This window comes from Macrosteles quadrilineatus, unplaced genomic scaffold (assembly GCF_028750875.1).
Source record: "Macrosteles quadrilineatus isolate MER2022 unplaced genomic scaffold, UCM_ALF_1.0 Scaffold_3__2_contigs__length_128488019, whole genome shotgun sequence".
Lineage (NCBI taxonomy): Eukaryota > Metazoa > Arthropoda > Insecta > Hemiptera > Cicadellidae > Macrosteles > Macrosteles quadrilineatus.
The window spans coordinates 123,774,160-123,790,683 of NW_026542596.1; the positions used below are offsets into that span (position 1 = coordinate 123,774,160).

The 16,524-nt window shown below is 34.6% G+C and overlaps 1 protein-coding gene across 6 annotated transcripts in view; it reads left to right on the forward strand.

The window, feature by feature from the left end:
• LOC128990998 (arginine kinase) overlaps positions 1-16,524 on the forward strand; it is a 45,596-nt gene that overhangs the window by 22,283 nt on the left and 6,789 nt on the right. The window contains exon 1 of one of the 6 annotated variants that reach the window (XM_054413694.1): positions 13,902-13,963. The exons of 4 other annotated variants lie outside the window; for them this stretch is intronic. In XM_054413694.1, the coding sequence (XP_054269669.1) occupies positions 13,917-13,963 (47 nt within the window). In that variant the 5' untranslated portion in view covers positions 13,902-13,916. Of the gene's footprint in view, positions 1-13,901; positions 13,964-15,464; positions 15,530-16,524 lie in introns of those variants that run through there. One more of the 6 variants, XM_054413693.1, reaches the window with a different exon arrangement.

Sequence of the window (16,524 nt, forward strand, 5' to 3'; positions counted from 1 at the left end):
ATTATTGGTCTAAAAATGTTTAATAGGTTGCACACTGAAAGCAAATCTTTAGAATTTAAGTTATTCAAACTTAGACTGTATGACTGGCTAAGCCTAAATCCTTTCTATGACTTGTCAGAATATTTTTCAATTAAGTCTGTACACTTTTGATGTTCTGATTGACAAATAGTATTGTATTCTTAACTTTGTATTGATCATCTTGTTGCGATCATATTGACGTTGTCTATTGCATTGTACCATATTATGTTTAAAGACAATAAAGATTCTGATTCTGATTCTGATTCTAACAAAGCTTTCCGGATTGAACAAGCTGCATTGTGTTAAGCTTTGAAAAGCTTCTTTCAATGCCTCATCAGCAAAAAGCGAAGAAGGGGGTGTTTTTTGTCCCAAGTAGATTGTTAAAATAATATTAAACCTTTAAAGTTAAAAGCCGGCTGATAATTTTACGTTAAAATAATTTATAGAACAATTTCATAAGTTAAGTTAAATAGCGAATGTTACTAACGTAATGTGAACTTGTAGGTCAATGTGACTCTTAATTCGTTAACGTCAGTTTACCAGAACTTCATTAAAGTTTGTCTTTGATACATTACAATCGCTATCAGTAACAACATTTTCAAGTTTAAAGAATGCAATAAAGTATATATTTATGGTGTAAATAACCCTTGTAGAACATATTGTGTCAAAGACTAAATGCATTTATGATGGTCCTGGGGATTTATTGAAACAACCCCCCCCCCCCATAGAGATTATAATTTATGGAAATTTAACTAATTATTAACAATTAAATAATATACTTACAATAGGGCCTACGTGCTAATCAAGATTTAATTACATCCCTACCTAGTGTATTTCATTTTAAGGTGGCCATCTTGATATTTTAAAGTTTATACTGTATAGATTAAATAGGCTACAGTACAGCCTAGTCAGGAAATATTTGTAATTAATGTTAAAAGTGAAGGATATTCTGGGTTTAAGTTTTAAACCTTTGCACAGAGTTCTGCTAGGCTGGAAGAATCTTGACCCACTTTTTATTAATCTCTCAACAAAAAGAGCTTCAAACCCTTCCCACCCCTAGGGGGAATGCGCCGAACCTCAAAACTATTGATCTTCTGTTCTAGAACTAAAACTTCACTACAAATTCTTTTAGTCGGTTCCCAGTATAGTTCGCGAGTCATAATAATTGCTCAAACTACTACAGATAGTAATGGATTTTAATAGAAATGTCATCTATTACCATTATCTTTAACAACTAAGTACTAAAATTATGACTTTTTAACGGCTATGCATAAATAAAAGTATGCTTATTTAAACAGAATATTACCGAAGAGTTACTGTACTATAATGATGTAGTAAAGAACATTTGTTCGTACAATTTTAATTTTTAAAGAGGAATTATCACCGAAGAATTGAGTATCTAAAATCCCTATCGGTGTTACGGTGTATGATTTTTTTATGTGGATTTATATATTTTTAGGGTAGTAATGGTAGTACAGTACGTTTTATGAATTTCAGATCGATATTTACAATATTTACCACACGAGAATATAAATGTTTGTAGTTTTCATTGTAGTTCGAGATCTAAAAGTTGCAAATTATTTCTTTTGTGCTAGTTGAATATTATTTGTAGTCTTTGTAACGAGTTGTATGCTTGCTACTGTAGTCCTGAGCCATATTGACCTTCACCCTCCTTCATTAAACCGCCGAGAGCTTGATTACAACTCAAGCTCGAGGAAGATATTGAAAAGGCTGAGCCCTACAAATAGCGTAAAAACATAGAGGCTATAATAGATAGTTAATTATAACACTATAATTAACGATTATAACACATACATACATTTATAGTAATTTAAGAAACAAAATTTTAAACAGCCGCCATTTTGTTTTATGAATTTGAAAAATCGTCATAATTTTTTTGTAGCTTTGTCTAGTTGTCATAAATGTTTGTGCAAAGTTTCAACTTCGTATGTTTAACCAATCTTCAGAAAAAAATTAATAAGTGAAAAAAACAAAATGGCGGCTATCTGAGTAAATAAGGACTTCCGGACAATTTAAATATGATATTTAGATATGTTTCTTACCCAGGAACAATGCCCTAAAATATTGGTAGAGAGTTCCGGGACACCCTGTAGATCATCACGCTTCTATATATCCAGCTTTACTTTGACGATCAAATAATTGTATTTGCAGGAACTGATAAATTTTATTTTTAGATTATCAGTGTGTTGCATTCGTTATTTTAAAAAGGTTGAAATGCGATTCTGAGTCATACATTGTATTAAGTCAGAGTAAATGCATTTTGGGCTTTCTATCATCTTGATTTCTACGAGAGCGCATTTGGACATTCCTAAACGTCCTATTATGTTGAACAATAGATAATATTAATAAGTAAATACGTGGTAATACGTTTTTAATTAAGCTTTTAATAAAGTTTTTAATAAAGCCTACCTTCTCCTTGAACATTCACAGATTTTAATTATTTACTTTACGTTGTTATGCAGATTAATTAATAATGGCCTCAGATGGAAACGGATGCTGTCAAAATAATAAACATATTTTTTAATGGTAATAAAAGTAATTAAACCCGAAGAAAATACAGTATAAGATATCCCTGTTTTATTACTTCGAAGTTTGTATGTGTTATATATTATTTAGTAAACGTTAGTACAGTACTATTAACTAATGAATGGTTTTTACTGTCGTTTATCTCTTTTAGCTTTATCAAAAATCACATTTAATTATACCGTTTATAAATTTTTCGTCTATGTTAGGCTTTGCAATGGAACATTTAGTACAATTTTACATACGCGCGACCACAGTTTATATACTTGTGAAGCTATTGGCTCAATGAACAAAAACTTAGACAACGTATTTTGAAATATTATCTTTTACGTCTTTACAATATGTGTAGGGAAATCCCCAAATGAAAACCTCGAATTCTTTAAACTATGATTCTCACACTCCTTTACTCTGTTTTGACTGATGTGAGTCACCGGGGAATGCTTATACCAGCAGTAAAATATCGACGATTTTGTAATCAAAGAAATGTAAATTATGTAAATAACATCTATTTTATCAACTTCAACTGATAAGATGTTATCTATGTTTATAACTAAGAGAACGGGAAACATTATTAACCACCACTAGTTTGAAAGAAAGGTTTAATTTGCGATTTAGTGATCGTTACCAAAAAATTGGGTACCGGTATGTCAAAATTTGTTACTATACTAAACCATAATTATTGTGTTTGTTCTAGTGAAAGCCAGTTGATCGGAGGAAACAAGTTTTATGATTTTTTTCTATGAGGAAATAAATTTAGAAAGTATATGGAAAAATCTCCAGAAATCAAATTAAGGCAATTTTAGTGACACCCAACTACCCACGTCATGTTTTGAACCAATAGGACGACGATCCACGAAATTTGGCTCAAAATAACAATAAAAGCTGTAAAGTGAATTGGTTGATCTCAGCCAAGAACAAAAATTCTGAAAATCGTGTCTTAAGATATATCTAACAAGACTACAAGATCGCGCCACTCATCCTACACTCATCCTTCACTCATATTTGGGTTAAAATTGATCAGGGAAATTGACGAGAACGTACGAACACTGTTTGGATATCGGATGATCAGCTGAATTGCGGCGAACGTACAAAAGTATTCCTTAACTTTTAGGGAATAAGTGAGGAAATGCATGGACGATATGTTGATACAATTCGTATGTAAACTCGAATGATGGTATTTTGATCAGCAGAACGGCAAACGCTAAAACGTCGTTCTAGTAAATTGGAAACTCACTTCGATTACGAATAATTAAGAATTCGATTAATTATAATACTCGTCCGATCTTAAAGATTAAGGTGTCGATCGATTTGTAATAAAATTGCCTTAAAAAAGTTATTCTTGTAAACCTTTTGTAAAATCAACGGTTTTCGAGTAATTTAAGAAACAAAATTTTAAACAGCCGCCATTTTGTTTTATGAATTTGAAAAATCGTCATAATTTTTTTGTAGCTTTGTCTAGTTGTCATAAATGTTTGTGTAAAGTTTCAACTTCGTATGTTTAACCAATTTTCAGAAAAAAATTAATAAGTGAAAAAAACAAAATGGCTGCTATCTGAGTAACTAAGGACTTCCGAACAATTTAAATATGATATTTAGATATGTTTCTTACCCAGGAACAATGCCCTAAAATATTGGTAGAGAGTTCCGGGACACCCTGTATAGCTGTGTGACACTATAACATTACCTCAGTGACTGAGTCAGCAATTGCTGACGACTCTGCACGCCACAAATTGTGCTGACGTTTGTTCGCTTTGCTCACCATGCGTGTCTCAAGCTTGATTCTTTGAATATTATGACTACTTTATTCGTTCCGGATGGTTTAGAATTATCATATCTCTTCTATAATCATAGAAATGTTATCTTATTTTTGTGCGCTAAGCTCGACCATTAGAAAGACGGATGAGTTTATTTTCCAGGTGGTTTGTGTAGTCATTTGTAGTCTAAATTCTATTGTCTAAATTGTAGTCTAATTTCTAAGCGTTTGTATTTAACTTTGAATTCCTAACAAAACGAATGAGTAGGTAATAAGTTTATAAAAATTTCAATCAGTTTTATCAGTTTAGGCTAGGCCTTTCCTACCTACTTTACCTTCACATTCATAATCACTTAGCCAAAAAACAATTTATGGCCGTCGGAAAATGTTGATAGTTGACTTATTGATAGTCGTAACTTTATTGTTAACGCTCACAAACCGGGTAATTAAACTAAAACCAATGCCATTACGAATTTAAACAATCACTGCTCTTATACAGTATTGCTAAGATTAAACGTTCAGACAAATGTTTTAGTATTTGTTAGGCCTCGAACAACTTCACTCATCACTGAACTTAATTTAAACACATCGGACAAAGAAGGGCAATGTTTATTCGTTTAGACAAGGTACAAACGGCAAATCAGAACTGGTTAGCTTAGAACTCTACGGAAAGTTTTAAGTTGGCTCTTGGCTCTGAGCACGCTAATTCTTGTTACAATTCATTTACTCTTCGTGCTGTTTCTTATCTGGTCACGAAACAATTAGTAGCTTCTGAACAAATGTTTATAATTCGTTTACTAAACAATGTTTCGGCCCACCATGTCATGTTACGTCAAGTGATTCGCGTGTTTCACTGTAAGTTAATGTAATACCATAAAGATCTCGGCAGCTAATAAATATTCGGACAAAGTCTTGGCAGTTAGAGCTATAATAGTGTTGTATCTGAATAAACAATTAGGCTACCATTAAATCGTGGACAAGGGAATAACTATCTTTGAATTAATTAATATGAAACAGCACCCTACGGTGACTATACACGATCAGGCTAAATAAGCTCTTCTAAAATGTGGATAATTATAAAGTAACGCGTGTGCTTGTTAATTATTTTTCATCTTTCCCTGTAAATGCATAGTCAATATATTTTACTTTTTGTGACAGCAACCAATTTAAGTTGAATCACATAGTTATTTTGTTTGTACTCGATCATAATGAAAGGGTTAAAGTTGACAATGATTATTATTGATCTTGGGCGGGCATTAATTGCGCCAACTGACCTGAGTCATGTATTTGGGTAGGGCCTATTGCTGAATTGCGCCAACTACTCCAGGGAGCCACCCGATACGTTCATTAACTGCACCAAGTGGCGGCCCTCTCTGACTGTATAATTGAATAGGTTAGGATAGGATAGATTAGGATAGGATAAGATAGGATAGGATGACAAGTAAACAAGGACATTCCTTCTGCCGTCAACTCATCCCTACCTGGCTTGGGCTTGGTAAGGAACATTTTTTGGGCAATTTTAGGACTTAGCGCAATTTAAGGATTAATGCACGACCATTCTATGAAACATTTCAAAGGATTGTCCTTTTTGTATAAATGAGGGATATATAATGTCCAAGATAATATGAAGTAAAAATAATGAGAATATTATATAGATTTTAACTGAGAATGTTAGGCTACCAAAAAGTATTTCAAAACTTATATTTTACCTTTTTATAATTAATAAATTGTAAATGCGTAAATCTCTCTTATTTAATATTTTGTTTAATTACTTCTCGGGAACACATAGACATGAAACAGTTAACATTTAGGTCTGAGTTTACAAAACATGTTTTTTCTAACTTAGTTGGCCTTATTTACCCTGTAGTTTTAAATAGCACATATATAAAATCTTAAACGAGATTCATTTTATTATGACTCTATTCTCTGTTAATCGTAGCCTACTTTTCTGTGAATATCGCTTAGTAAAATAATTTCTCTGTAAGTGTTTATTACGTTGCCACAAATCACACAACGGATAATACGTTGTCCATCCGCAGCATTCATGGGCAGTTTACAAGGTGTGGTGTAGGTTAGGTGTTAGACACTTCGGTGGCTTCTGTAGGCGAGCTTTAGCCTCTTACAGAGAGAAATGTGTAAAGAAAACAAACACGAGTTGACTCCATAACGGCCTGGAGCTTTCCACCCTGTTAGACAAACAAAAACAAGAAGATAAAGTAGAATTGTTTAATAACTACAATACAAAACAAATTTGTTATAAAATTCCTTTCACTAATCACCTGTTGGAACGAGTTAACGGTTTTGTTATTGCGTTTTGTGCAATGATTCCCGGATTTGTATATGTTTTTAGGTAGATTCTTAAAAATCCTTTAGATTAAACTTTTGAGGTTTTATGCAATGATACAAATCTCTTGTAAATAAATGAGTGTCTAGTATGTCAAAACATAAGTGTAACTATAAATTTGATATTTCAATCCTCAAAGAGATGGTTCAGTAATCCTTTACATAATATAGTTCAGTATATTATTAGTTTTTTCAACCCCATAAGAAATATGAAGGTTGGCCTGTTAAGCAACAACAAACTTTAGTTCGAACTTACAAATGTCAAGATTTTTTATTTTCAGTCTAAAAATAATATTTGTAATATTTGAAATATTGGTTTGTATAGATCAATACATCGATTTCAATATAAAACTCGGAATGCAAGGCAGTGCTAGGCGGACGCTGAGATACGGAAGCAGTGCCTACTAAATTGGACTCGGGCGTGTTGTAGTTTGTATTTGTAGGCACGTGACCTAAACTACCTTTGACATGCCTTATCATAGCCACGTACCTTAGCTGATATTATCTGAATACTAAATGCACCTTTTCTCTTACTACTATTCCTAACATTTTCCTTGATATTTTTGCACATCTTTCTTGTATATTGTAATTTGTTCTCATAAAACAACAGATACATAATAATCGTATTAATTTGCTTATTAGTTATACACATACCATTATGTGTTTGCACTGAAATTAAGGGGAGAATTCTCTTCAAAGATATCATCTGTATATTGTAGATTTTGCGACACTTTATCATTAATTTATTACACACGTCATGCAGCTTGTATACAAAGTTCTATAACAATGCGTTAGTGCTTTATGAACACATGTATACTACAGTAGTCAACATACAGTGTGATTGAAAAGTCCCGGAACGGTTTAGTATTTTAAAAAAATAATGCAGATAGAGCTAAAATACTTGGTAAAAAGTTACAGGGCATAAAACTCTATTTTAACACATATTCAGTGATCCAATAATTCTTCAGGGGGACGGCCCACAAGGAGTCGGAAGAAAATCTTAAATGGAAGCATAGGTCAATATGCACATCAAATTAAAGGTCGTTTTTAGTAGAATACAATGCCGCAAACCGCACTTCAAAAGGTTGATCCTGCGCAAAATGGCAGATGTTCAAAGATTTCTTGAATCCGCCATTTTGAATCTTTGAGCGACTGCCATTTTTTACTCAGGCATTCTTTTGAGCTTGAATTTACGGCATCGTAATCTAAAAGTGAATACCTTTAGTTTGATGTGCATATCGACCTATTCTTACGTTAACAATTTTCTTCCGATTCCTAGGGCTGTGCCCCCTGAGGAGAAAGCGTATAATAGCAATGTAAATTAAATGAATCTTTGAACAACTGTCATTTTGCACAGGATCAACCTTTTGAAGTGCGGTTTGCGGCATTGTATTTTACTAAAAAAGACCTTTAATTTGATGTGCATATTGACCTATGCTTCCATTTAAGATTTTCTTCCGACTCCTTGTGGGCCGTCCCCCTGAAGAATTATTGGATCAATGAATATGTGTTAAAATAGAGTTTTATGCCCTGTAACTTTGTACCAAGTATTTTAGCTCTATCTGCATTATTTTTTAAAATATTAAACCGTTCCGGGACTTTTCAATCACACTGTATACCTACTTTCCAGAAAGTCTGGTAACAAACTAAAGGGTTTCAATTACGGACAGGCACGGTTGACAGTTCATGTCATGTGTTACGACAAAATATACAATGACTTTGCGGAACCAGAACTACACAACGGAAAGTTAGTGAAGATTCGCAGATTTACAGCACTTGGTTTAATATTGAGCATTTGGAATTTTCTCTATCTTATTCATCTAGGTCTAAAAATGTACCTATGGCGATCTAAATCTATCGACGCGGAGACTCGAGATTTCATTCCCAACGTGAATACTGTAGAACAGGTACATTTGCCAGCTGTTGAAATCAACCCTGCTGTTCAAGTTGTTCAACGTTTTAAGTGACATGGTTTAAGAACTGTTCCTAAAATAAATGAACTCTATCTGTTTGTGCGGAAAGTTATAAAACGCTAAAATGCGGTTGAAAATTTCCTTCGCTGTTAAAGCTTCTCGTCTATTCTTCTCCTCGTTTAGGTGCGTACCGTAAAATTTTTAGTTAGTTTTCAGTATACAGATTTGTTGTGACGTAAGACTTTGTGTTGTTTCAGAGAATGTTTGTATGCGTGTGTCGCTTTTGTTCCGCGGTTGAAGGCTAATTTCTTCACATCAATTTTGTTTAGATAGATGTGTAATAGATTTCGGGGCCGGCCTAAACATCACTTTTGTTCCGCGGACGTCTCTCTTGTTCCGTGAGAGAGGGGGCTGCATTCTTCCTCTTCCAAATCCTCTCTTTCGCTCTCCTTCAAATTCTTTCTTTCATAGGTTAGGTTATGTTAAATTAATGATATTTTTTGTTAAGGAAGGAATTATAACTTAACGTGTTTTAACGCCCGCATGAAAGAAATAATTAGGAGGAGCCGACGAGCGCGAAAAGAGGAATTGGGAGAGGTAGAGTTTAGCCCCCTCTCTCGCGGAACAAGAGAGATGTCCGCGGAACAAAAGCGACGTTTTGGCCGGTCCCGAAATCTACCTGCTGACCCCCGGAGTGATGCGAAGAAATTAGCCTTCAACTGCGGAACCAAAGTTATACAACCGTTTGTATTTCTGTAGTATTGGTATTGGTGTGCGTGTAAACTTTGACAGAGCAAGTCTGTTGGTATTGTAACTAGATAGATTTATTGACTCAACGAATCCGTTACTTGGATACAAATAATTGTGGAAGAAATGCGCGCGCATTCTTTTCCAGTATAGGAAACCGATCCGATACAAGTGAAACCAAAAGTATTATCTGGAGTCATAGTCCTACCGGCAGTTGTCCAAGTGTTTTGATTCAAGTAGAAACATGTATGTATTGATACTAATAATTTCCTATTAAACGTAGAAAAATCCAAGAGCCTATTCCATGTAGCAGCTTCGTAGGAACAACAATTCTTACCTTTATTGATTATTGTATCACAGAATCGTATTTAAATAATTCCAGCGCTGAACAAATTCAGTATTTAAAATACCCCCGCCGCAGCAAACCTGCAGACTAAGCGAATTTCCATTTGACTGATTGGATTTACACTGAAATGTCTACTTAAAAATATAACATTTATTCCCGATTTAAATAGAATTAGTTTAACAAGTACTTAGGTTTGCTGCATCAAGGAGGGTAAAATTGTTTGTTTTTTTTTGTAAAATGTTAATAGTTAGTAAGAAATAAAAACATTTTCCAAATTTGATAAAAATATGTTCATAAACAAGCAAACTACAACAGTTTACTTATTCTCCATAAGAATAACATGGGAATTTTAAATTTACAATTTTTTGGAATTTTCTCCGTAACCGTTAGGCGCATAATAACGCTTCAATATACTAAATTATTTGTTTTTTTAAGCTCTACAAAATGGTTTGGAAATAAATTGCAAAATTTTAAGTTTTTGGGTCAAAAATGGGCAAAACCTATTTTTACCCCATAAAACCCCCCGTAAACACCCGTTACCATGGTCCGATCATGCTGGATCGCGAACTCGTTCGAATAAACGTAGGTTTACACGTTTGTGCCAAATTTCATCAAAATCGGATCATTTTTGCTTGAGTTATCGTGCTGACGGACACATATATATATATATATATAAATATATATATATATATATATATATGAATTTGAACGGATGGTGTTTTTGGCTTCTAGGGACCTCAAAACGAAAAAAAAATCGGTCTCGCGTCCAGGTCTTACCATGAGTACTACGGTAATAGCTTATTCCCTGTATGGGAAATTCGCTAAAAATTGAATATCATGTTCGAATAAACCTAACGGTTAAAATGATAAGTCAATACCTTCATAGTTCATGTTTAGGATAATCAATTCTTTATGAACACATTTACATTTTACCATTTTACTTCCCAATAATATCTTTAACAAACCAATAGTCACAGTAATCTTTGACTATTAATACAACTTCCATCCCCATGTTAAGTTTGTAACCAGGTTTTTTTTTTTTTTTTAAATTGTCGTAGTTGATGTCATCGATGTAAGAGGTCGATGGTTGATGTTCACCACATACAGATTGCGCTGATCTAAATTACTAAATTCTGTTGAGTAGGGCCTACACAAACGTTTCTACCAAGTCAAATTTAGGGAATGACTTATGGCAAGCCATAGCAACTGTTATGACCCATCAACATGGTCAGCAACAAAAAAAGGTCTAAAATAAATTTTACACGCTAGCGCATTCTGTGACTGGCTCACACAAGTACGTTCTTTTTTAGTAAAAAAATTGGCGACAGCTGGTCCATTTAGATGGGATGTCTATTTCACTACTTCAGTATCCAATAGTCAATGCTATAATTTAACACAGAGTAATTTAGGCCAGTCTTGGTTTAATCGAGAGTTTACAGTTCAATTCAAGTTCACGTCTCACAGATTTTTTTCAAAGCTACACTTTATGTTTCGAAGTTATAGCACAGTTTGTAGACTTCGGTTCCCCATAATGATCTGGAAAGTTCCATTCGGACACAATACATTACTTTCGTTGCCAACTAAACTCGACACGCACAGTCAGATTAAGCAGAACAATTTCCCAATGGCCCGGGCGAGCACAGAAATAGACAAGATCCTCTTACATGTCTCTTGTTCAACCAAATCCTTGGTGAGTCTCCAGCACATTTCCTCGTTATTGCCTTTAACTGAGGAATTCTGCTACTTTCGCCACAGTTTATCAAAACGTGGAATTTCCCGTTGAACAATGCCTGGGATCATTCGTGAGCCTATTTTTACTTTTGGTAGAATCCGAACATCTGTTTGGCAGCTACCTCTTTGTTTGTGCCAAACTGATGTGAACTTGAATTTGAACCGAACAGTTGGATCGGGAGATGAGAGAAAACGGTTTTATAAATACGATAGCTTTGTAGAAAAGGTAGCTTTGTGTTGGAAGGTAGAAGTTTGTTTTTGATGTCCAGTGCAGTGTTGAAATATTGGAGTAGCGTTTTGAGATCGACTAAATATTCACGAAATCCATAGTTTGGTTATTAGTTAATTTGTGGTTTAACGGGTTTTTTTATCGATAAACTTAGAAGGTACAAAATGCACGTATGCTGATAAGACTACTTTTACGTTTGCGTTGAAAATTGAATGATTTTTCCTATGCTGTAGTTTGTCATGTTTATGAGAAAAACACATAAATGGATTGTTTAGCTTAAAGTCCTACGGAAATTTCCCCATTAGGAGTTAATAATCAATCCAGGATAAAACTTGTTACACACAAACACTTTAAGAGGACGTCTATGGATGTCTAATAGTTTATGTTGCCTTAAAGTAATAAACTAAATGCAAATATTTTTTACATAAAGTGTGATTTACATTGCTTCCTCATCACTAAAGAATTTAATACTAGAGAAAATATAAATTCGTTGTCCAGGTTCAACTGAACTGCTCAAGTCTGAAAAATATCTGTCTCGACAAGGTATCGGGTGGGAAATGATTACTGAAGCATGTAGTCTTGCTGACTCGTCGTTCTGAGAAAAACAGTAAGGAAGGAGACAATTTTACGTTCAAGGAACAAAGTATTGACTTCTCTCGACTTTGAACCAGTGCAATCTTCAACTGCACTACTTGGCCTACTTGGCGGGCAACCAGGGTAGTTTGCAACCGAATAACATATTGTGCACGTATTTCACCGTTATAAGTGTACAAAATGGGTTATACAGTTTAAGTTATACCTGATGAAAATAGTTTTACTCAACCAACCATTATTCCAGTCAGTAGTGCACCGTTTCATTTCCCAAAATACATTTGATTATCCATGCGAATTCTTAATGTAACCATTAAATACATGTAAAAGAATTTGTCTAACTAATTGTTAAAGCATTATTAGTTATGAAAGCTCTTGCGCAACATAATGTGCATTAATGCGGTAGCCACGATGTCTAGTGATTTATAAATGTGAACTGATAAGAGCAATGCCATTTGCATATCAATGATTCAGACATGACGTCATTAAATGGACGAGGGCATGACCCCGTCAGTGTCAAGCTAGGTATAACGTAATGCCAGTATGGCAAATTTTCCAGTAAATAGAATAAATAATGATTTAACAAAACTTTAGAGCCTATGTAATGCTTTCTTATTCTTTTACATTTATGTAACGGTAACTAATACTACATTTATTTCCATTTCTTACATTCGTAGATGTATTAATTTATTGATTGATTCCAATACATTGATCCAGATACAATGTAAATTATATAGTGCATGATGTGCAATATTCATTTCGTATTGTTCCCAACGAATTTAGCAATGATAACTGTAGATGTAGTTGTTTTGTTACACAATGCGTTTCACGGAGGTAGCGACTGGTCGAAATGATTTCGCTGATAAGTGTTTTTCTTCCGAAATGAAATTAAATACAGTTTCGACAAAACTTGAGAGGCTCGTGGGATTATTAGATGGTAAATTCTTATCTACAGATAGTATCCACGTTTATTTACACAACTCAAAGGTCTAAACATGTTAGACAGAGGCCATAGTGGAGTGAGGAGGCAGACTGCACCGCCTCCAAGTTCACCACAGGGGCGGCTCGACGGAAAGACTCATTGACCAATTGAAGCAGTAATTGCGGAAGCGACTCTATTGAATGTTTCATTGGACGTAGATTTCGGAATTAGGTGCAAAACCGAGCCCGCCCTTAACCAGTTAAGTCTCATCCGGTTTTCCACTCGACGGAAGACGCGTTCAATCAGCGAAGAAAAGCTTTTTGGAGGGCGACGGAAAATCAATTCGCTATTTCGCTCTAAAGGTCAGGGACTTTTCCTATCTGTGGGAAGCGAGTCGCCCTTTTGGTTAGTTTGGTTCAATTCTCTGTTCGCGTGGTTGGGGTTTGGATCCGGGGTGTCTACTTGACAAACAATAAGATAGTAAGTAAATCAGAATTACGTTACTCTTAACACTGTAAAATGACCTACAATATTCTTTACAAATAAAAATAACACACAATATCCTAACTAAGTATTACATATACATTTCGATATATATATTTTTTATCTCGTTCAAAACTGTTTTATTTGGTGAGCGCTTTTGTAAAACAGCTGTAAATTCAATAATTAGGAGATTTGTTTATTTGAAAACATAATATTTATCTATCGTTCGAGCTAAATAAGAAACAAATTCCGGGAGATTTATCAATTTTAATTCAACTGTTTTACCGCGAAGAAAAATGACAGGAGATTCTTGTGTTCGGTGTGGAAAACAGTTTGTGAGGCTGTAAGTATTATAGTGACTAAAATTATCTTAATACATAGCCGACTCTTGTACTAGTCATTCTACCCTACCATATTTTGCTAATGAGAATTGATATGACCAGAAAAGTTATGTTAGCAAAATAAACTAATAAGAGTTAAACACCATTTCATGTTGCTTTATGGTCCATTAAATTATCAGTTTATAGAGTTGTAATTTGTCCAATAAAACCGAAGATATTGAACTTGTTTCCTTTTAAACACGACGTTTCTACTGCATGCGCAACAATCTTTCAATAGTTACGATATGTTGTAAAGATAATGTCTCAAATATAGAAACCCACTTGAAGATTAAGGGATTATATAGAACTCAGTGTAGAAAGTGGGAATGAAACGCGGTAGATGAAAAGGGCTTGAGGTGCAAGAAGATTTCAGGGATTAATCCTGTCAAAATATTTGAAGGCAAAACTTCAAAATCTGGTCTTCCAATGCAACTAAGTCAGGATTTTGTATTTTCCAACTAAATTTACCCTAGGCTTCTTTAAGCGGCATTTTTATTACCGAGTAGTCGGCAAATGCTAACTAGATGCTTTATGTTGGTGCATTATTGGGCTTCCACGTTGGTATTGATGTTTTTTAAACAGAAATTCATCCTAGCAATCCTCCTATAAGATAGTGAGTGATTAATTGATCGGAGTCTGTTGTATATACAATACCAAGACTCAAACAGCGGCAATCTAACGTTGATTAGGTGCATCCACTTGACTGCATGTTTGTCTAACTGCAAGCATACTGCATGCGAGCCTTGAACTTGATTTGAGGATGTGGCTGTGAGGGGATTAGTGTTGGAAGAGATTGCCAGCTCTATGAAGCGGACGAAGACACATATCGACCAATTTAAATCTACACGATGTTTTTTAAAATATGCCAATAATATCACAACAGTTGCATAAAAGGAGTGTATGATGGATAGCACGATTATTAATTGCTTTTATCGTAAGGCTAAACAAATAACAAACAGTAAATGTTACCGACAGTAAAAGATGCAAGTAGCAATACACTTTAAAAAAATGAATCAATTAAACCTACCCCATATTCTCTTAATAAGTACAAATAAAATTAGTTTGGAATTAATTCAATCTCCTTTCTTTTCCATTGTTTGGGAGGAATCAATTTATATCTAAAAGGGTTAAATTTAAGACAGATTCCATCCATTTCACTGTGAACCTATTTTGTATGCTCTTTTCGTAGTGATACATACGATGTCCATGCACATAACAAACATTTATGAAAACAATAAAACTACGACAGTGACATTCAAAGGCGCGCGCTTTTCCTCTTCGCCCAACAATGAACTGACCAGCTGATCAGGCAGGGACGCGCTCGCGTAATCTGATGGGTTTTGGCGGCATCGTAAGTTTATCGATTTCACCCACCCTCTGTACAACCCACCCCCGACCCCGACCCGGCGAGACAACGCTCGGGCGTGGTGCGTGCTCGTGCCTTCCGTGCATGTTGGGAACAATCTGTAAATTTATAAAATGGGGGGCTGCACGTCACAAGCGACTAAAGGAGTTGAAGAGGACCAAAGGTAAGGTTACGTGTTCGTGTGTCTCTGTCGGAATGTTCTGTTTGTTCACTTGTCTTGTTTGTCGGCGTGTTGTACAGTTGTACTCGGTGGGAGGGTGTCATCCCTTAGAGTCCTTTGTTACGAATTTGTCGCTTCGAGTGGCATTTAGTTTTGCGCTACAAGACCGGTTTTAAACTGTTTAAAATGCATTCGGCGTGTGCACGAGTAGGGGACAAAGGGAAATTTGGAATATTAGGTTTTCTGGAATTCAAAATAATTAAAATCCACTTTAAGTTCCAGCTCTTTGTTGCAACTTACCTGGGAATAGACCTACCCTGGGTTTACTATATGCAAGAGGTGTTCAACATTTATTGTACAAACTATTTGACATTTGGACAGATGTAAAAAATATAAGCTTCGATACAGAAATTGAATTGATTTTACTGATACATTGTTGTTATCATTTAATTAGCTAGAAAAATATAAAAATACACAGCAAATTTAAATTGTGTGTAACTAGAAAAACAATTATTATCAAGTAACATTAGGTCTGTTTTAAACTATATTCGATTATAAAACAACACTTTTCAAATCCTTAAGAGTTTATTCGAAATTGTGAGGTCTTTAAGATGACGTACATATGTATATGCCGTTACTTATACGTTATTAATTTTTTTTGTAAATAAACAAATCGGTCTTAAAATGCAGTAGAACCCATAAAGTTTATGCGTTTGGACTTTTTATTCGTGAAGTACCTATACTTGCCTGTAGCGGTATAATTTTGGGAACCAAAATATAAAATTTGATTAGGAACGGTAGTTCTGCTAATACCGAATGTGTCCTCCCATCCCTTTATAAACGTTGCGTTGTATTCATTACTGTGGTAATAAAATCAAAATCCGTGTACAATGTCTCATTGTTTATTATGCGTCTAAATTGTGTACACAACTTGTATCAAACCTCTGTATAGAGAGACCCTCTTTGGACGCGTAAGAAACTGAAAATCCATCAACAGG